A 21,778-nucleotide genomic window follows, 5' to 3' on the forward strand; every position below is an offset into this window, starting at 1 on the left:
CCGACACTCAGAGCCTGGAGCCTGCTTCGGATTCTGTGTCTCCCTCTCTCTCTGTCCCTCCTCAACTTACACTCTGCCTTCCTCTCTCTCAAAAAACAAACATTAAAAAAAATTTTTAAAGGCCTAGTAAGTATTTCACTGTAAGTCTGTACCATATTTTGTTTATCTGTTCATCTTACAGTGGACACTCGGGTTTCTACCCTTTGGCTCTTGGGAAGAATACTGCTATGAACATGAGTATGGCACTATTAGTTTTGAGACTTGGACTCTTTTGTGTATTTCAGGGCAGGTGACATTACAGAATTAAAAATTCTGGAGATACCAGGTCCTGGAGAAAATCAACATTTTGGAGACCTTCATCAGACAGAATTAGGCCCCTCTGGTGTTGGGTACCAAGTGGGTATCAATCAGAATGGCACAGGCAAGCTGGTGAAGAAGCCAACCTCTTCCAGCAGTGCCCCTCAGAATATCCCTAAGAGGACAGATGTGAAGAGCCAAGATGTTGCCGTTTCCCCACAGCAGCAGCAGTGCTCAAAGAGCTATGTGGACAGGCACACGGAATCCTTGAGTCAGTCCAAAAGTTTCCGTCGTCGGCACAACTCTTGTAAGTTGGATCAAGTTGATGTTTCTTCTTACCCTTGTGTTTCAGGGCTATAAGGTTTTATCCACTGCTGTTCTGTAAACAAATTCTTTGTTACCCTAGTGAAAAGGGATGCTGGTAAAGCTTCTCAAAAATACAGCATGATTCTCTTATTGTAGGTCTACCCCTTCAGGAGATTAAGGGAGAGAAAATAAGCTGTTAGAGACTCATACCAGCTCCTTACCCTCTCCCCCACTTAACTTCCTTCAAGAAAAGTCAGTAACCTGCCTGGAGTTCACGTGGACGAAAGCGATTATTGTCTTCAATCTGGTAACAGATGGTGGTGGTGATGTCTGAGTTGAGTCTACACTTGACTGTTCCAGGAAATTCTTGGCTAACTTGTGATTTGGCTCCCATCCTCAGAGGAAAGGAAGGGATTGGCTTATACATGTCTGTGATCGGACGGTCTCTGACAGACTACAATTTTTTTTTATTTTTTTTTATTTTGAGAGAAAAAGGTGTGAGTGGAGGAGGGGCAGAGACAGAGAGGAAAGAGTGAGAATCCCAGGCGGGCTCCTCACTGTCAGTGCAGAGCCTGACGTGGGGCTCGAACCCATGAACTATGAGATCATGACTTGAGCAGAAATCAGATGCTCCACCGACTGAGCCACCCAGGCACCCCTTCTGACAGACTACAATTTTAAATTTGCTATATTCACTGTCCTTACTAACACATAAAGGAAAATATGCACTGGTGTGTTGATAGCCTAGTTGTGTTTGGCACTAACAAATTGTTGAATGCCATGTACTCACTATGGAACTGTAATTAATTCACTAGAATCTGGTATGCTTTTTAATGCATTCACTAGAATAATGTTATAAAAATGAATTATAACAGATTCACCAGAATCTGTGTGGCATCTGTGTTAGGGGCCAACATTTTTACATTTGAAAATGCCCTGATTTCATGAATAAACTCTTGAAATTTTGGAACTTAAAAAAATGTATTTCAGGACTCATTCCTTCACTGCTTAAGTAACTGTCTGAATTGACAGTGAAAACCTGAGACTAAAATTGAATTGTTACTTCCACATCTTTGAAAAACTAAAGAATGCTTGGATAGGAAATTTACTATTTTCATTTAGACTTTAACCTTCTCTGCTTTGCTTTATTCTCACTTAAAGCCCTTTTTTCTTTACTGAAAACACTGACTTGTTTGTTTAAAGTTCATGTAGTCAAGCAGCTTATAATCTCATGTGCTTAGAGATAACCTTCATTAGCATTTTTCCTAGTATTTTTTTCTCTGATTATTAACATCTTACTAAGGTAAATTTGTTACAGTTAATGAACCAATATTGATACATTATTATTAAGTAAAGTATTTTCTTCAGATTACCTTAGTTTTTACCTAATGTCCATGTTACAGACGCTCATCCAGCATACCACATTACATTTAATAGTCATGTTTCCTCTTACATCTGACAGTTTCTCAGAGTTTCATTGGTTTTGGTGGCCTAGAGTATTTTGACGAGTACTGGTCAGGTATTTTGTAGAATATTCTCAATTGGGATTTGATGTTTCTCTTGTGATTAGATTGGGGTTATGTGTTTAGGGTGGAAGACTACAGTGATAAAAGTTATTTTCATCACTTCATATCAAGGGTATGTACTGTGAACATGGTTTATGACTTGATGTTGACCTTGATCACCTGGCTGAGGGAAGTGTGTATGTCACATTTTTCTGTAGAGTTCTCCCCACTCCTCCTATATTGGAAGGAAGTCAGTGTGCAGCCCACACCTCTAAGTAGAAAGTTATGCAGAGTATCTGTATACATTGCTTGGAATTCTTCTGCACCGGAGATTTGTCTCTTCTCCCATGTTTATTCAGTTATTTATTTTTATCAGTATGGACTTGTAAGTATTTATCTTACACTTTAGGTTATAATTCATCACTGCTTTATTTTAGTGCTTGGCATTGGCCACTGGGAGCTGTTTTGGTTAGCTCCTGTTTTCCTTGGACATTTCCCCCATTATTGTGGATAGGTTTTTTTCCCCTGTACTTCTTTACTTTCTGGCCCTACAAGATGCTCCAGGTTTATCTTCTAATCACTTTTTGTTATAAATGTTTATTTTAGAGAGAGAGTGCAAGCATGAAGGTGGGACAGGGGCAGAGGGGAGGGGGAGAGAGAGTCTTAAGCAGGCTCCACACGTAGTGCAGAGCCTGATGCAAGACTCGCTCCCACAACCCTGTAATCATGACCTGAGCCAAAATTGAGAGTCGGACGCTCAACCAATTGAGCCACCCAGGAGCCACATTTTCTTCTGTATTTTTTGCCTTACCCCTAGAATCAGCCATGTCTCCAAGGATCCCTGTTTATTTTATTGGAGAGTGGTATTATAAGCCATTACCTGGGTGCTAGCTATGTTCATGGCTGCTGGGTGTTGCCTTTAAAAAAAAAAAATTTTTTTTTAATGTTTATTTTTTGAGAGAGACAGAGTGTGAGCAGGCGAGGGGCAGAGAGAGAAGGAGACACAGAATCTGAAGCAGGCTCCAAGCTGTCAGCACAGAGCCTGATGTGGGGCTTGAACAACTCACTGACTGCGAGATCATGACCTGGGCTGAAGCTGGCCGTCCAACAGACTGAGCCACCCAGGTGCCCCTCTTTTTGGCTGACAGAGCAGGGAAATAGATATATGTATACTTGACCAGTGTATATACATGTATACTATTTTTATACGTAATCTTCTGTACTGTATGAAGCTAAGCATGAGTTCATACTGATGTCTCCAGCTTGAATCCATTACTACCTGCGTCACTCTAGCCACCTCTATTTTCTCATCTGTCACCTTTCACTCTAACAGTGAAAGACTGGTGTCCTACCATCTGTTGTCCATGGGCTTAAATCATTCAGTTCCAGTGCACAGGTATAGCACTATCGGAATTACTAACCTGTACCACACTCCCTTCATTGACTTGTTTTATGCATTTGTAACAGATTGTTTTGTCACATTCTGCCTCCCATTCTGGGATCCTCCCACCTCAATGAATTTTTAAAAATTTGCGTATTTTAAGGCTTATTCTTTGTGCTCTAAGGTTCTGAGTTTTAACCTGCAGTGCCTTGTATCCATCATTACAGTATTATACAGAATCCCTTGTTTCACCAATTTAGTCTTTCCACTTTTTCCTCCATGACCTCTCCCCTGCCTCAGCAAGTACTGATCTTTTCACCATCTTTGTAGGTTTCACCTTTCCCAGAATATGACATAATTAAAATCACACGGTAGGTAGCCTTTTGAGACAGGCTTCTTTCACTTAAAGTGCATTTAAGATTCATTCATTCATGTTGGGGTGTCTGGGTGGCTCAGTCCGTTGAGTGTCCGAATCATTTTTTTTTTTTAATTTTATTTTTTATTTTTTAAAATTTACATCCAAATTAGTTAGCATATAGTGAAACAATGATTTCAGGAGTAGATTCCTTAATGCTGCTTACCCATTTAGCCCATTCCCCCTTCCACAACCCCTCCAGTAACCCTCAGTTTGTTCTCCATATTTATGAGTCTCTTCTGTTTTGTCCCCCTCCCTGTTTTTATATTATTTTTGTTTCCCTTTCCTTATGTTCATCTGTTTTGTCTCTTAAAGTCCTCATATGAGTGAAGTCATATGATTTTTGTCTTTCTCTGACTAATTTCACTTAGCATAATACCCTCCAGTTCCATCTACGTAGTTGCAAATGGCAAGATTTCATTCTTTTTGACTGCCGAGTAATACTCCATTGTATATATATACCACATCTTCTTTATCCATTCATCCATCAATGGACATTTGGGCTCTTTCCATACTTTGGCTATTGCTGATAGTGCTGCTATAAACATGGGGGTGCATGTGTCCCTTCGAAACAGCACACCTGTATCCCGTGGATGAATGCCTAGTAGTGCAATTGCTGGGTCGTAGGGTAGTTCTATTTTTAGTTTTTTGAGGCACCTCCATACTGTTTTCCAGAGTGGCTGCACCAGCTTGCATTCCCAGAGTGTCTGAATCTTGATAGAGTCGTGGGATTGAGCCCTGCCTGTGTTGGGCTCCACATTGAGGATGGAGCCTGCTTAAGATTCCCTCTGCCCCACTCTCCCACTCGCACTCTCTCTCCCTCAAACTAAAAAAAAAAAAAATCATTCATGTCTTTGTGGCTCGATAGCTCATTTCCTTTTATTGCTGAATAATATTTCATTGTATGGATGTATCAAAGTTTGTCCGTTTACTTATTGAAGGGCATCTTGGCTGATTCCAACTTTTGATGATTATGAACAAAACTTGCTAGAAACATTTGTGTGCAGGTTTTATGTGGACATAGTTTTCAGATCAGTTGGGTAAATACCTAGGAGTATGATTGCTGGATGTTATGGTAAGGCTATCGAATTGTTTTCCCCTTACCAACAATTATAGCAACTCTCTTGAAAGAGTGCAGTTAACGTCAAGCAAGTAATTTATTTGATCTTTAACAAGTCACTCTGGTAAAAAAGTTGGGTCACTCTCAAAAAGTATCCCCTGGTGGATGATGCTTCTGCTTTTGCTGTTTAGTCTGTTCCCTAGATTATTAAGTGCACATAAATAGGGTAAAGGGATCATGGCAAAAAAAAAAAAAAAAAAAAAAAAAAAAGTTACCCTCTTTCAGAGAACTTCTTCTGAATCCAGATTAGTTTGGAAAATGTCTGTGACCTGGGAATCTGATGATGAGATGTGGCTTGGAATTGGTTTGTGATAGGTAGAGTTGCATTTATTTGTTTTTATTATTTTTCTTTAATGTTTATTTTTGAGAGGCAGAGTGCAAGCGGGGGAGGGGCAGAGAGAGAGGGAGACAACAGAATCCGAAGCAGGCTCCAGGCTCTGAGCTGTCAGCACAGAGCCTGACGTGGGGCTCGAACTCACGAACCGTGAGATCATAACCTGAGCTGAAGTCAGATGCTTAACTGAGTTGCATTTATTTATTTGTTTAGTGAATGCTGTAAGATGAGTAGAAAGGTCTGCCAGAGGATTTTAAGGATTCCAAGAAAATAGATTGGTTTCTTCCCACTGCAGTTGTAATGTAGATTATCATTGTTTTCTTCATTGATAAAGAAATAGAGATTAAGTATTTTTCTCATTAGAGATATGTAAATAGAAATTTTCCTGGTATATGTCTATTGATGTTGAAACTAGTAGATTGGTAAAGTATAGGAATATAATCTCCAGTTCTGTTTTTTTAAAATTAATTTATTTAAGAATTTTTTTTTAACGTTTTTATTTTATTTTTGAGAGACAGAGACAGAGTGCTAGTTGTAGAGGGGCAGAGAAAGAGTGGGATACACAGAGTCTGAAGCAGGCTCCAGGCTCTGAGCTGTCAGCACAGAACTCGACACGGGGCTTGAACTGACGAACCATGAGATCATGACCTGAGCTGAAGTCAGATGCTTAACTGACTGAGCCACTCAGGCACCCCTCTTCAGTTCTGGTTTTTAAGTATTCTGTTAAGGTTAGTGATGAGTTGTTGAGGGATTTGTTAGTTACAGTTACCTAATCCAACATTTGTGAGAGATTTAGCACAAGCAGATTTTATTTACTTTTTTTACAGGTTTATTTATTTTGAGAAAGAATGTGTGCACATGCGAGTGGGGAAGGGGTGTGTGTGTGTGGGGGGGAATCCCAAGCAGGTTCTGTGCTGCCAGCAAAGAGCCTGACGTGCGGCTCCATCTCACGAACCAGGAGATCGTGACTTGAGCCAAAATCAAGAGTCAGATGCTCAACCAACTGAGCCATCCAGGCGGTCCTAAGTTAATTAATTAATTATATATTTTTTTACAGAGAGAGAGCGCAAGTGTGTATGTGGCAGGGAGAGAGAATCCCAGACAGGCTCCATATTTGTCAAGTAGATGAATGGAATATTAGTCCTCGGAGGCTGAGGGAAACCATTTGAGACTGGCTAAGGATACAGGTCTGTGTATGGTCTGTTCATTTTACCAATGATCCCACCATCCGAGGTCCTACTATAACTTCTTAACCTCCTTGGATGTGCCTTCTTGGTGCTGGAGCCCAAGAAGTTGAATTATTACCAAGGCCTAGAAGTTGGGGAGTTGAAAAGAAGGTTCCAGATGCTCTCAGTTATCTCTTCGTGAAGCCCATTGAGTCTGACATTAAAACATTTGCCATTGACCTTCAGGTGCCCTTTAGCGTGCTAAGTGCAGGACAGAGTTCCCTTTTACAATGTGTGTGTGACAAAAACCAATAAATAAGTGGCACTGAGGGTTACACAACAATGGGTTTGTTGTAAGTTATCCTGGCCAAAGGGCTTTTGTGCCAAAGGCTGGCAGCAAAATGGCACAGGAAGGCGGCCAGCCTCTAGTCTTAACACATACTTGGCCTTTGTAATTGAAAGGTAAAGAAATCTGTGAAGCACTGTTTATTTTTTCCAAGGGAAGCGCTTTTCTCTCCTAGTGGCCAAAGTCCATTTTATTTTTTTATTCCCCCCCCAATATTTTATTATCTTAAATTCTAAACAAGAGCTTTGCTGTTTAGTTTTATATATATTATATTTCAAACAAACACGTTTTAATTATTTGCCAAAGGCCATTTTAAACATAGAGCCAGGCACTTGGGCTGAGTAAGCCAAGTATTGAGACAGCTGATTCACTCAGGACTTCCCAATATTTGTATTAAAGTATGAGGAAAAGGAAGAATCAGAGACAACTGAGCATATTGGCTTGCTTTTCATTTACTTTATAATCTCTTATCTTTTTCTTGCTGACCTATGATGTCAGTATTTCCTCTTGGAAACCTTTTTTGCTGTCTACTTTCCTAGCAGTGTTTGGAACATAGCTGATCCTTGGTGTATATTTGTCAAATGAGTGAATGTAAGCTCTGTATTCAGAGTGTGAGAAAATACCTGATACCTTCTGAAGACACAACTCTGGTTTGGTTGCAAGTGATGTTTATAGAGTCTTAAGGCTGACCCCAAAGTGGCTTCCTATTTTGCTGCTTTTGCCCTGTCTTCTGTCAAGCTGATAATTGCTTGTCTTCATCTGTCATTGTGATAGATTCAGGATAGTTCATTGTCCGTTCATACTGGGCATGACTGAACTCCTTTCCTCTGAAGCCCTTGCCTCATACCCCCTCTTTTATTATTGTTGACAGCTTCATCTTCCTGTCTTTTTCAGTCACGCAAAGATTTGATAGCTACCTTTCTTTCTCATAGTTCATCTCAAGTTGCCTTTTCTTTAGTGACTTCTTTAGACTCTTTTGTTGTTTGTATGGGGTGTTTTTTGTTTTTTTAGATGGTTGTTTTTATGAATTCAGAGATTTGTGTATTTATGGTAGACAGGGCATAGAATTGGGTGACAGGTCTGAATGACAAATTTCTGCCCTCTGTTTGCTTACATTGTCCTTGAGTTAGAGTAAAAACACAGATAACTGCAGAACAAAGTAGGTAGTATGGGGCAAGTGCTAGATGAACGGTACCCACACTGCTGCAGGTGGTCAGATGGGGGTGATCTTTCAGTTGGAGTCATCAAGATGGTGTGTTTGGGCTGAGTCTGTAACAGTAAAAATGAGAAATAGCTTAAAAGTTCATCAGTAGGCATGGTATACATCAATAGGGTATAGTCTATAAAAAATCTTCAAAAAATTTTTGTTAATGTTTTATTTATTTTTGAGAGACAGAGACCGTGTGAGTGGGGGAGGGGCAGAGAGAGGGGGAGACAGAATCTGAAGCAGGCTTCAGGCTCTGAGCTGTCAGCCCAAACTCACAAACCATGAGATCATGACCTGAGCTGAAGTTGGAAGCTTTAACCGACTGAGCCACTCAGGAGCCCCTATAAAAAAATCTTATAAAAAGATATTTGGAGAAATCATTCATGAAACAGAAGCTCCTAAGCAAGATAGCAAGGTACAAAACTTTATAAGATGGATGCATATTTTTTGACTAGAAGGGAACATATCAAAATGTTAAGTGAATATCTGCAATTTTCGGGCCACCTGGGTGGCTTAGTTAATTAAGCGTCCAACTTCAGCTCAGGTCATGATCTCATGGTTCATGAGTTTGAGCCCTGCATCGGGCCCCCATGCTGACATTGCAGAGGCTGCTTGGGATTCTCTCTCTCTCTCTCTCTCTCTCTCTCTCTCCCCCTCTCCCTCTCCCTCTCCCTCCCCCTCCCTCCCTCCCTCCCTCCCCCTCCCTCCCTCCCTCCCTCCCTCTCTCTCTGCCCCTCCCCTGAGTGTTCCCTCCCTCCCTCTCCCTCTCTCCCCCCACCCCAGAATAAACTTTAAAAAAGTTAAGTGAATATTTGCAATTTTCTGTATATTTTATGCACTATTAAGAACATATATTAACAAAAAGTTACTTCTAAAAAAGGAATACTTGTTTCCTGTTGCTTTTGAATTCCTTTTTTACCATTGTGCTGTACTGAATAGGTTTTTTGCTTTTGCCTTCTATGCTCATTTTCTAGACGTGATCCTCTGCTAGTTCTTTTCACTTTGCCTAGGTCTGTCAGAGTTACATGGTTTCCTTATTCTTGTCTCCACAAATACCATGGAATTTGGAATCTGACCGATCAGAGTTCAAGTCCTAACTTAGACATACCGGTTTGGAACATCCTTAGTTTCCTCATTGGTAGAATGCTAAGGTTAATTGGGTTGTCTGAAGATAGCTGAGATAATGTGCGTATCAAAGCCTAAGATGGTGCCAGCTGCATAGGTTCTGCAAGTTGACAAGCGTTTAGCAGCATCCCTGGACTCCACCTTCTAGGTGCCAGGAATATTTCCCAACCACCCCCAATTGTAACAACCAAAAATGCCTCCAGACATTGTCAAATGTCCCACTGAGGCATAATAGTGCCCCTGATTGAGAATCAAAAGTTCTTCAGGAATGAGGAAACCTTGTTATCAGAAACTGCTGTAAGATCTACTCTCCACCTTTCACCCCATTCTGTCTTCTTGACCAGTATTCTTCACGTGCCCATGCTTAAATCAGTTGTTGGCATGAGAACCACCATGATTGATTTAGAAATTTACCTGTTCCCTCCCCTGAGAGGAGGGTATGGTATCTATCTGAACAAAAATGGGTATTGTTCTGAGGAAGAGATCTGGACATTAGATAGGCAACAACAGAATCTGCTTACGGGGCAAAAAAACTCTAAAATTGCTTACCTCTGGCAAGGGCCTATCGCAAGTGTCATGGTGGAAGATACAGGCAGTTTGACTGTTGGGTCTGCAGAAGCGATTGGGAATGGTAGTAACGGGGGGTGAGAGTAACTTTAGGTGAGGACAGGGGCTATATTGATATTGTTCACCGTTGACTCTCCAGCACTTAACACAGATCCTAGTGGATAGCAGATGCTTAATGAAAATTTTAAAAATGAATATAGAAAAATACTGATCAGAATTCTGTCCTGGTGAAATGTGAAGTGTGTTTTGGGTTCAGTGAACAGTGGTATGATTATAGGTACAGTTGGCTGACATGAAGAGACTCCTGGAGACCACCCCGATTCCTTTCTTTCAGATAAACTATATTCAGCTTCAGGGAAATTGTGCTTTGGCCTAAATAGTGCCTTAAAATAAGCATGAAGTATTTGACTCCTAATATTGATGTTATTAATTCATTAGGTTTCTTTTACTTCCTTTTGTAAAAGTAAACATTTCTGTGACACAACTCCTGATGGGCTCACCAATTGATTGGCTTTTTTTCTACGATACATACATGCTATGTACATGAGATATGAGAAACAGAGGAACAAATTAAAAAGGACTAGATAAACACAAAGTAAACTTTCACAGTAATACTGGTTTAAATTTGGTTTAATGGTTCAAAATATGTTTTGCTTATTGAAAAATTAATATTTGCTTTTTCAACAGAGTGAATAACTATGAGTCATTGATTCTTTTGGAGGTGGTGGGGAGGTGGAGATATTTATTACCTTGATTGTGGTCGTGGTATTACAAGTGTTTGCATATGTCCAAACTCATCAAATTGTATACATTAAGTATGTACAGGTTTTTGTGTACTGATAAAACCTCAGTAAAGCTATAAAAACAAAAATCAGTGTTGTCCCTCTGAGGAGATGAAGCCCAGGTGCATCTTCTCTTGGCTCCCAGGACTGAATCCAGGGCAGCAATAGGACCTTGGCTGACTTTATTTCTTTAGTATTTTACCTTACTAATTTTGTGTTTTTGCTTTGTCTATAGCTAAGCTGTTCCCCATTGGTAGCAGCAGTGATTAGGGGTTTGGCTTTATGGTTTGATCACTTGATCTGTTTAAGGGAATTAATGTTTCTAGATACCTGCTTTCTGTTGGGTGAGAGACAACAGCAAATCTGGTTAGTCTGTTCTATTTGTCTACTTTGAGCTCAAGTCAATTAAGATTTTCATCCCCACTGGGAGAAGATGGGCCCTTTAACATCTATACTGGTCTGTGTTTAATCTTGGCCCATGTCTGAGATTTTAGGGTTGGAGCTGTAAGCACTATTTCTGTGTATATCTGTGTGTCTGTAATTCAGAAAGTTCTTTACCTTTACAATTTACAAGGGATAAAATAAACATGAAATATTTTTAAAGGAATATTTTATTAATGGTTCAAAACTTTTTTGCTTATTAAACATCAATACTTGGTTAGAACAGAGTGATTAGCTGTGAGTCACTCATTTTCTTAAATCTTGGTATACCACTTAAGAAAATAGTAACCATACTAGTTATTTCAGAAGAAATTTAATAGAATTGGTTAAGTAGGTGTTAGAAGACCAAAAAAGCAAAAAGAGACCTTGAGGGAGGGGAAACAGGGAACAGGCTGCTGTTATCAGAAACTTGAAGTTCAGAGAAGAGGCTTCTCAGAGCTGGTGCCATTAGTTCTAGGGAGCTGCACTGAAGCTTGTTCTGTCTGCATGAGGCGGAAAGGAAAACGGGAGACCGGAACCGACTGCCAGGGCAATGCTGGTGTGAACAGCAAGCGAACAAGAAGGAGACCGTCCCGTGTCACTGCTCCTTCCTTGTTCCTTCCACTCTCTTCACATGTCTACTACTGGTAGTGGGACCTGACGGGAGGAGAAATGCAGTTGTGGAGTCCCAGCCCAACACCACAGAGACTGAGTGTGGAGTTGAAAGACTAATAAGTGATACCCTGAACACTTTGAATGAAACAGAGGTTCAAAGAGCCGGTCCTGGGTTCAGTTAATTAAGAAATTAAAAATTTTTTTCATCGCTGGAAAGGTAGTAGCTGAAAAAAAGGCAAAACTGGAAAGAATACCTCTCTCTGAGAGGCCTACTTTTCCTGTACGGGGTCAGATGTTAAATATTTTAGGCTTTGCCGGTCATGAAGTCTCGGTCTCAAATACTTAACGTTGCTTTTGCAGCACAGAAGTGGGCTTAGACAGTATGTAAACAAATGAGTGTGACTGTGTTCCAAGAAAACATATTTGCAGAAACAGCAGTGGGCTGAATTTGGTGAGCGCCAAACAGTTTGCAGACTCCTGATGTAGAATGTACACTTAGAGTGAGGTTAATCAATGATAGTCCATATGGATTCATGTTTGGAATAACCTTGATACTTTTTTGAATTTGGGAGACCATCTTCTTAGATCTGATCAATTTTTTAAAAATTTCATTCTAGCTAACGAAGGCCTGTAAGAGGAATCGGAGAGGTGTTAGCTCTGCCATTCTTTTGTTCACTTATGATTGCATTATTAGTATTATCTTTAATGCATAGTTTCTTTATAGGAATCTTTTTTAAGCCACTTACTCATTTTAGTATGCTTTAGTAGCTAAAAATGTATATAGTTGCACAACAGTGTGAATGTACTTAATGCCATTGAACTGTATACTTAAAAGTCGTTAAAATGGTAAATTTTATGTTAACATACATTTTACCATAAAAAAATTGATGCAAGTCCATTTGCACGGATACACGTCCTGTTATGGAACATCACTCTTTCTTCCAACATCTCAAGTACTGGCAGTGATTGGCTGTCATGAAACCTCATAAGGGTGCCAATTTCTAGCTGAACATTAAATTCATAAAGCCTAATTTCTTATTCTTTTTAATTAAAAGAAAAAATAGAGTATGAAATATCTTCTCCCTTCATCCCAGTGGATCATTCTTTACACTCCTGGGTATGCCAAGACCACAGGGCCAGAGACCTGTTTTCTAATAGTATGCTTTGATTTATATTGAGGCAGAACATTAGTCCTGTATACTGGACTTTTTTCTAGTTCTTCCCCTGCCTGCTTCTATTGCTGAGGGTGTTACCCTGACCTTGTATTTTCATGCCTGCACTCCCATTCCTAATCCAGCTTTGTTTTTTTCGTCCACATTTCTGTGATACTTTATATAAATTTCTGTTATAATTCTTACCACGTTGTATTTTAGTTGTTTGCTTATATATCACTCCTCCTTTAAAAAAAAAGTTTATTTATGTTACAGCACGAAGCGGGGAAGGGCAGAGAGAGAAACAGAATCCCAAGCAGAAGGAGCTCAATTCCACGACCATGAGATCATGACCTGAGCTGAAATCAAGAATCCCTTGCCCCAGTAATGAACATTTGTGCTTCCTACAGTTTTTGCATGGGAAAAGGTCTCATGGCAACTTGTTGCCAGAGTTTTAAGAATTTATTTTTTTATTAAAATTTTTAAAAATTTATTTATTTATTTTAGAGAGTGCAAGCGGAGGAGAGGGGTAGATGGAGGGGGAGAGAGAGAGAGACAGACAGACAGACAGACCGGGAGAGAATCTTAAGCAGGCTCCACACTCAGCACGGAGCCTGACACAAGGCTTGGTCCCACAACCCTGGGATCATGACCTGAGCCGAAATCAGAGTTGGACGCTCAATTGACTAAGCCACGCGGCTACCCCTCTCCTCCTTCCTTTTTGAGTAGCATGTCTTGGTTATTTACCTGGCTGTGGCACATAGCATGCTCTCACTAAATGTTTTTGTCAGATTACTGGAACTAGAACTTAACCCACATTTTGACAATCTTGTCATTGTTTTATAATCCAAGCTGTTGATGGTGGCTCAGCTAGATCTTCCTCTCCTTTATAATTTTGGCCAAGCTTAGTTATTTTCAGAGGCCTAAATCTCATCTTCCAGCTCAGCCCTTTTCTATACCAATATTTGGCAATAGGAAGACTTGGGGACACGAGTTATATTTGCACAGTACACATCTTTCAGAATAATTATTGCAATTGATCTTGCCAATGTTGATTAATTTGTTAAACAAATATTTATTGACTGCCTGCTGTGTGCTAGGAACTCTGCTGGGGATAAAACAGTGAGCATTTTACATACAAGGAAATTGAGATTATGTAACATGTTAACGAGAACTGCAGCTGGAGCCTAGGTGTCCTGGCTCCTCCATGGGTAGAAGGGAGTTGCTGTGAGAAGTTAGAGCAGTATAGTTGGGATGCTGTATGTGAAGGAGTTTGCTCGTGATCATTCTAACCTCTAAGTATTTTCAGTAATTAAAGAGCTCAATCTTTCAAAGGGAAGCACATCACATTTATTTAAACCATATTGGAGGTTCAGTTTGGCATACCGTTAGCCTGGTCCACCCTTTCAGGATGGTCAGAATATAAACTCAATTCAGGATTCTCTAGGAGTGGATGGTCTGGAGAATTCTGTGGGATTTTCTGTCTTGGCTGCTAGAAAAGTAGTTGACTGATGTGTGGTGGCCAGATAGAGAGTGTCTGCTATTCTGGTGTTGATGTGCATCTTGGTGTGGTCACTGTAGAATCAGGTCAGTATGATCCTTGTCGGTTGATGGTTCAGAAATTGCTTCCCTACAAGTATTAAATTCTGAGAAAAGATCACATTAAGAGATCTAGGGGTGCCTGGGTGGCTCAGTCAGTTAAGTGTCCAACTTCGGCTCAGGTCATGATCTTGCGCTTGTGAGTTTGAGCCCCAAGTCAGGCTCTGTGCTGACAGTTCAGAACCTGGAGCCTGCTTTGGATTCTGTCCCTCTCTGTCCCTCTCCTCGTACTCTCTCTCTCTCTCTCTCTTAAAAATAAATAAACATTAAAAAAGAGAGAGATCTAAAAACAGGTTTATAAGTCAAAATAACAACTTACAGTGATAGATGTATATCTGGCTCAAGATCTGGAATCTCTCTAAACCAGAGATTCCCTCCTGCTGGGTTCTAGGCTAAGACCACATTAAAAATTAGAAGGTTGTTTGCTTGGGAAGCATAGAATTCGGAGCCAGTTGAGTAGTATTTTTTTGTGAACTTCAGGTTATGAAGAGTTGATCTTCTTTTACTCTGGGGGTATTTCTCTCTTTACTCCTGGACATTTGGGGTCAAACCACTCAGACCTGTGGGAAGAGACTGCTGTACCTTTGCCCTTCCACTTTCATTTTTTTTTTGTTTTTTTCAGATATTAATTTATTTTTTTAATTTACATCCAACTTAACATATAGTGCAACAGTGATTTCAGGAGTAGATTCCTTAATGCCCCTTACCCATTTAGCCCATCCCCCCTCAACCCCTCCCCCAAACCTCTGTTTATTCTCTATATTTAAGAGTCTTTTATGTTTTGTCTCCCTCCCTGTTTTTATATTATTTTTGCTTCCCTTCCCTTATGTTCATCTGTTTTGTATCTTAAAGTCCTCATATGAGTGAAGTCCTATATTTATCTTTCTCTAATTTCGGTTAGCATAATATGCTCTAGTTCCACCCACGTAGTTGCAAATGGCAAGATTCCATTCTTTTTGACTGCTGAGTAATACTCCCCTGTGCGTGCGTGCGTGCGTGTGTGTGCACCACATCTTCTTTATCCATTCATCCATCGATGAGCATTTGGGCTCTTTCCATACTTTGGCTATCGTTGATAGTGCTGCCATAAATGTTGGGGTGCATGTGCCTCTTCGAAACAGCACACTTGTATCCCTTAGATAAATACCTAGTAGTGAGTGCAATTGCTGGGTCATATTGTAGTTCTCATTTTTTGAGGAAACTCCATACTGTTTTCCAGAGTGGCTGCATCAGTTTGCATTCCCACCAGCAATACAAAAGAGATCCTCTTTTCTCCACATCCTTGCCAACATCTGTTGTTGCCTGAGTTGTTAATGTTAGCCATTCTGACTGGTGTAAGGTGATACCTCATTGTGGTTTTGATTTGTATTTCCCTGATGAGTGATGTTGAGCATTTTTTTCATGTGTCGGTTGGCCATGTGGATGTCTTCTTTGGAGAAGTGTCTGTTCATGTCTTCTGCCCGTTTCTTCACTGGATTATTTGTTTTTTGGGTGTTGAGTTTGGTAAGTTCTTTATAGATTTTGGATACTAACCCTTTATCTGATATGCTGTTTGCAAATCTCTTCTCCCATTCCATAGGTTGCCTTTTAGTTTTGCTGCTTATTTCATTCTCTGTGCAGAAGCTTTTTATTTTGATGAGGTCCCAGTAGTACATTTTTGCTTTTGTTTCCCTTGCCTCTGGAGACATGTTGAGTAAGAAGTTGCTGTGGCTGAGGTCAAAGAGGTTTTTGCCTGCTTTCTTCTCTGGGATTTTGATGGATCCTCTAGGATCTGTTGGAAGTGCTGCTAGGATTTTGATGGCTTCCTGTCTTACGTTTAGGTCTTTCATCCATTTTGAGTTTATTTTTGTGTATGGTGTAAGAAAGTGGTCAGGTTCATTTTTCTGCATGTTGCTGTCCAGTTTTCCCAGCACCATTTGCTGAGGAGACTGTCTTTATTCCTTTGGATATTCTTTCCTGCTTTGTCAAAGATTAGTTGGTCATACGTTTGTGGGTCCATTTCTGGGTTCTCTATTCTGTTCCATTGATCTGAGTGTCTGTTCTTGTGCCAGTACCATACTGTCTTGATGAGTACAGCTTTGTAATTTAGCTTGAAGTCCGGGATTGTGATGCCTCCAGCTTTGCTTTTCTTTTTCAAGATTGCTTTGGCTATTTGGGGTCTTTTCTGGTTCCATACAAATTTTAGGATTGTTTGTTCTAGCTCTGTGAAGAATGCTGGTGTTATTTTGATAGGGATTGCGCCCTTCCACTTTTTGGACATTCAGTTGTTAAAAAAAAAGCCTCTGTCATTACCAGTTTCCTTGTGAAGGGTAGAACTGGTTAGGATTTCCAGGAGTTGTACTTATTTTATATTTATTATTACTTAGGTAATATATGAAATCTATTATTCCAGGAGATTTGTGGTAGTTTGTGCTACTTAATACGATCTAGGAATAGCTTACCTTTCTTTACAATCTTCACTTTGATTCCTGTAACACTCTCCATAAAGCACTAATGTATTTTCCACTTCCACTGAGCACTTACTGTCGGCATACTGACCTTAGTCCCTGTTTTTCCCTCCAGGGTCATCTAGTAGCAGACACCCAAATCAGGCAACTCCAAAGAAAAGTGGATTAAAGAATGGCCAAATGAAGAATAAAGATGACGAGTGCTTTGGGGATGATATCGAGGAGATCCCAGACACAGATTTTGATTTTGAAGGGAACCTGGCCCTTTTTGACAAGGCAGCTGTGTTTGAAGAGATTGATACCTACGAGAGGAGAACTGGTACCCGTTCCCGGGGCATCCCAAATGAAAGGCCTACTCGGTACCGCCACGATGAGAACATCCTGGAGTCGGAGCCCATTGTCTACCGGCGGATCACTGTGCCCCACAACGTGAGCAAGGAGTTCTGCACTGGTGAGTTGCACCAGGTCCGCTTCCCACCGGCTGCTCTTCCCTCTCCATTATGCCTGAAACACAATGACCTAGATTCTGAATCAGAGGCTTGCAGTAGGAATTAACTAAAGTGGCTTTGCGGTTGGCTTATTATCATTGTCTCTTGGGAATTGTGGCTAATGTAGCATCCTACCTATCACAGCATAGGGTAGGGGGCTGATTTCATGTCCATTTATATCCTACATCTGACAGAACCTGGTCTGCTCTTTATTTAGTGTGTTGTGATTAACAACTAAAGGCATAGGGGTCAACTAATCAGATCTTTGACTTTTCACTTTGGCTTGCCTATTACACTGCCTTTACATTTTACCAGAGGTTCAACTCTGATTCACTAGTTGTTTGTTGGGGTAAAAAAACAGTTGGAGATGGATGGTTGACACCATTGGCTAAAGTTAGGGTTTTAATAAATTACATTTGTTTACTATGCTGTCCTTATCTCCTGAGAGCCCTGGTCATCTGGAAGTTTGGCTAGTCCTAATTCTCATGTAACCAACTAGTGCCTGGGTAGTCACCTAGGTCACTATATTGGGTAGTCTAGTCTATTACCTCAGTGGTTTTTAAGTTTCTTTTTCTTTTTCTTTTCTTTAAATGTTTATTTTATTTTGAGAGCGAGCATGAGCGGGGGAGGAGCAGAGAAGGAGACACGGAACCCCAAGCAGGCTCCAGGCTCCAAGCTGTCAGCACAGAGCCTGACGCGGGGCTTGAACTCACAAACTGAGATCATGACCTGAGCTAAAGTCAGACGCTCATCCAACTGAGCCACCCAGGTGCCCCAAGTTTCTTTTTTTTATATGAAATTTATTGTCAAATTGGTTTCCATACAACACCCAGTGCTCATCCCAACATGTGCCCTCTTCAATGTTCATCACCCACTTTCCCCTCCCTCCCACCCCCCCTTCTCAGTTTTTTTTTTAAGGTCTCTTATGGTTTGCCTCCTTCCCCTCCCCCATGGTCTTCTGTTAAGTTTCTCAAGATCCACATAAGAGTGAAAACATATGGTATCTGTCTTTCTCTGTATGACTTATTTCACTTAGCAAACACTTTCCAGTTCCATCCACGTTGCTACAAAAGGCCATATTTCATGCTTTCCCATTGCCAAGTAGTAGTCCACTGTGTATATAAACCACAACTTCTTTATCCATTCATCAGTTGATGGACATTTAGGCTCTTTCCATAATTTGGCTATTGTTGAAAGTGCTGCTATAAACATGGGGGTACAAGTGCCCCTATGCATCAGCACTCCTGTATCCCTTGGATAAATTCCTAGCAGTGCTATTGCTGGGTCATAGGGTAGATCTATTTTTAATTTTTTGAGGAACCTCCACTCTGTTTTCCAGAGTGGCTGCACCAGTTTGCATTCCCACCAACAGGGCAAGAGGGTTCCTGTTTCTCCACATCCTCTCTAACATCTATAGTCTCCTGATTTGTTCATTTTAGCCACTCTGGCGTGAGGTGATATCTCAGTGTGGTTTTGATTTGTATTTCCTCTTTTTTTTTTTTTTTTTTTAATATTAGGATCTTTTCTTCAAACGTGGCATTTGAGGCAGATAAATGCAGCTGTGGAGAAGTGGTCTTCTTCACCCCTCTCCCTGTCCCTTCCACCCCAAACCACATTATTATCTGGGCTTCTGGGAATACAGTTTGAAAACCATTGTTACTGAAGGATCTTAAAGAACAAAGGAGGAATCATAATCATTTTAATTAAGTAGAGAAGGAACTAAGTACAATATTCATTTTGGTTTGAGGGTTTGAATATAGGGAATATAAATCTAGAACAGTAGTAGCAGTTATAGGAAGTATTATGGAGATGACTTAATTACATTTGGAGCAAAATCAGATGTGGTGTGGCTTTTTTGTAGACAGTAATAGGGTTTTGATGTATTTGGTTTGCTGTATAGAAATTTGCATGTGCTTTCCACGCGAAAACAAAAAATAAGCTGACTCTCAGGCTAAGAGAGATTACCAAGTTATTTTCCATCGGTCACTGGCAGATTCTGGTGGGCATGCTTCTTTACTAAGGTAGTTTCCCTAAGTGGCACTGACAGTGTAACTTGCTGAACTCCTTTGATTTTTACCACCTATGCATAGGCAAACAGCCTAGCTCAGAATCAGGCTTAATTTGCCAGATTTTAAACTTTTCAAAGGCAGCTGTCATCCAGCAGGTCTGATAGTACAGATTCTGCTATTTATCTACCCCTATGGCTCCCCTTTTTTACTGCCCTCCTTTGTAAAATAAGCTGCCTCTGCTGGTGGCTCTCTGAGCTGAGGTGGTTGGGCCATGCGGTATGTCATTTCCCTGAAATCCCTGAGCTTGGGGAGATATAGACTGCCTTGGAATGAAGTGGCTAAAAGGGAGGGAATGATAGACTCAGGAAAGATTCTCAGATCTAAAAAGAACCTGAGAAAACATTGCTAGAGTAGGCAAAGGGGAGGGGTGGGAGTTTTTGCCTACTATACATTCCACCTCCCTAACTTGATTTTTGCACCTAGTTTAATTTAATGACCGAAGTAAAAAGTTCCCTCTCTTACGTGAAACTTTTCCAGAATTGCCATTAACAAACATACTACAAACCCCATGAGCTGGTCCTCAGCCAAGAACTCCGGTATGGCGGCTTGTGTATAGTGACCAGTTGTACCTGACTGAGGCATGACAGTGAGAGGAGGAGAGGCCCTGCAGCTTCATGCCATCTGGTTTTCCTCTTTGTCATCAATAGTGATCAGGAATGCAAATGAAGCCCTTTTGCCAAGCAGGGTCTATGCTGGAAGTGGAGCAAGCAAGCTGTTGCCTTGCGGAGCAGCTTCTCCTACAGGTGGTTTTCAACTCTGCTCCAGGAACAAGAGACAAGCCTCAAAGTAGGTTTTTTTTTTTTTTTAATTTTTTTTTTTTTTAACGTTTTTTATTTATTTTTGAGACAGAGAGAGACAGAGCGTGAACGGGGGAGGGTCAGAGAGAAGGAGACACAGAATCTGAAACAGGCTCCAGGCTCTGAGCTGTCAGCACAGAGCCCGACGCGGGGCTTGAACTCATGGACCGTGAGATCATGACCTGAGCCGAAGTCGGCCGCTAACCGACTGAGCCACCCAGGCGCCCCTCAAAGTAGGTTTTTACTGTTATTCAGATAGTGCATGGCTGGGGACACTTTTACACTTGGGTTTACTATGCAAATGTTACAGTTAGAATAAGGCAGACTATCTGGAATAGGTGGGGGAATAACCTAAGACCATCAAATGTTAGTGTTAAGTTACTTGATCACTTAGTATGATTTTCTCATGTTACACATGAGGACATTGAGACCCAGAGAGATAAAGGCTCTTATAAACCTTATCTGTTATATTTCATTTTATCTTCCAAACGTGGATACGTTAAAAAGGAAGAAGAATATAGTATAAGAAGAGAAGGGCATGTAATAGCAAAATAGACTGCAGTCGTTTCTTTTTAGTATTCCCTCAGGAATGGGCCAGCTTAGATCAGCCTCTGTGGGGAGTGACTTGGCTGGCTCCCCAACTAGCCTTTGAGCATTCGTGTCCTAGAACCCCAAATACCTTGTTTTCTGCTAATCTCCAGGGTAGCAAAAGAGCAACAACATGTTTACTACCCATTTGGTGATGGCTTGGGTTTTGGGATTCTGACAGCTTGCTGCTGGTATCCAGCACACTAACTGCATGCTAAGTGGTGTCAACTGTTTCTAAGCCGTTATGCTGTCATTGCTTACACTCCTCTTGGCAATCCTCTGCCAACTGTGTGTGTGTGTCTGTGTGTGTGTGTGTGTGTGTGTGTGTGTGTGTGTGTGTGTGTGATGGGGGCAGTGTTCTAAAAGGTCTGTTGATTGGGAAAACACGTTCAGGAAGCAACTAAATTTAGCTCTTTGTTTAACCCAAATCTTTTCTCTCTGGAAAGCCTTTTTGAGTCCTTTGATAGTGCTGTTTCCAACAGTCACAGATTGTCAGATATTCCTCCACTTGGACTTACCCTGCTAAATAACGATATCCAGGAGTCATACACTTGTGTGTTAAGTTTGGCTGTAAATAGTGTGAGATGCGTGTGCGCTCTCTGTGTTCGGTGGTAAGCGGTCCCCAAAGAACACTAGTTAGGAGAGAGATAAGGCTTCGAAGAAGAATCTTTGCTCAACATTCATAATACTCTAAAAGAAATACTTACGACCATTCGGTCAGAATACTGTGCTTATTTTGTGTAAGTGACTCTAAGACCTTGCATTCGTTATTAAAATGTATCAGAAAATGGAAAGATACCATATATGCCTAGAGTCCTGTGAGCGTGGACATTAATTGCACTGGATATTGAGAAGCAGGAGAGGTCCTGAAGGCTGGGCTGATGAGGGATGGCTTCACAAAGGGAGCAGGACAGAAGCCTTGAAGCACTGGGCAGTCTTCACTAGGCAGAGAGCAAGAGGAGATGCGTGGGTGGGCTGGTAGGTGCTGGTGAATAGTGTGAAAGAGCCATGGGAGATTGGCCATTGGCTGGTTTGGCCAGGGCACTGAGTTTG

The 21,778-nt window shown here is 40.9% G+C and overlaps 1 protein-coding gene across 4 annotated transcripts in view; it reads left to right on the plus strand.

Annotated features, from left to right (window-relative positions):
* Positions 1-21,778, plus strand: part of EDC3 (enhancer of mRNA decapping 3) — a 60,931-nt gene that overhangs the window by 21,081 nt on the left and 18,072 nt on the right. For all 4 annotated transcript variants that reach the window (XR_006203436.1, XM_042941419.1, XM_042941418.1 and 1 more), the window contains exons 3-4: positions 285-604; positions 16,899-17,234. Coding sequence is in view for 3 of the 4 variants with exons in the window: in XM_042941419.1 (XP_042797353.1) it covers positions 285-604; positions 16,899-17,234 (656 nt within the window). In the remaining variant the exon portion in view is untranslated. The remainder of the gene's footprint in view (positions 1-284; positions 605-16,898; positions 17,235-21,778) is intronic.

This window comes from Panthera leo, chromosome B3 (genome assembly GCF_018350215.1).
Source record: "Panthera leo isolate Ple1 chromosome B3, P.leo_Ple1_pat1.1, whole genome shotgun sequence".
Taxonomy (NCBI): domain Eukaryota; kingdom Metazoa; phylum Chordata; class Mammalia; order Carnivora; family Felidae; genus Panthera; species Panthera leo.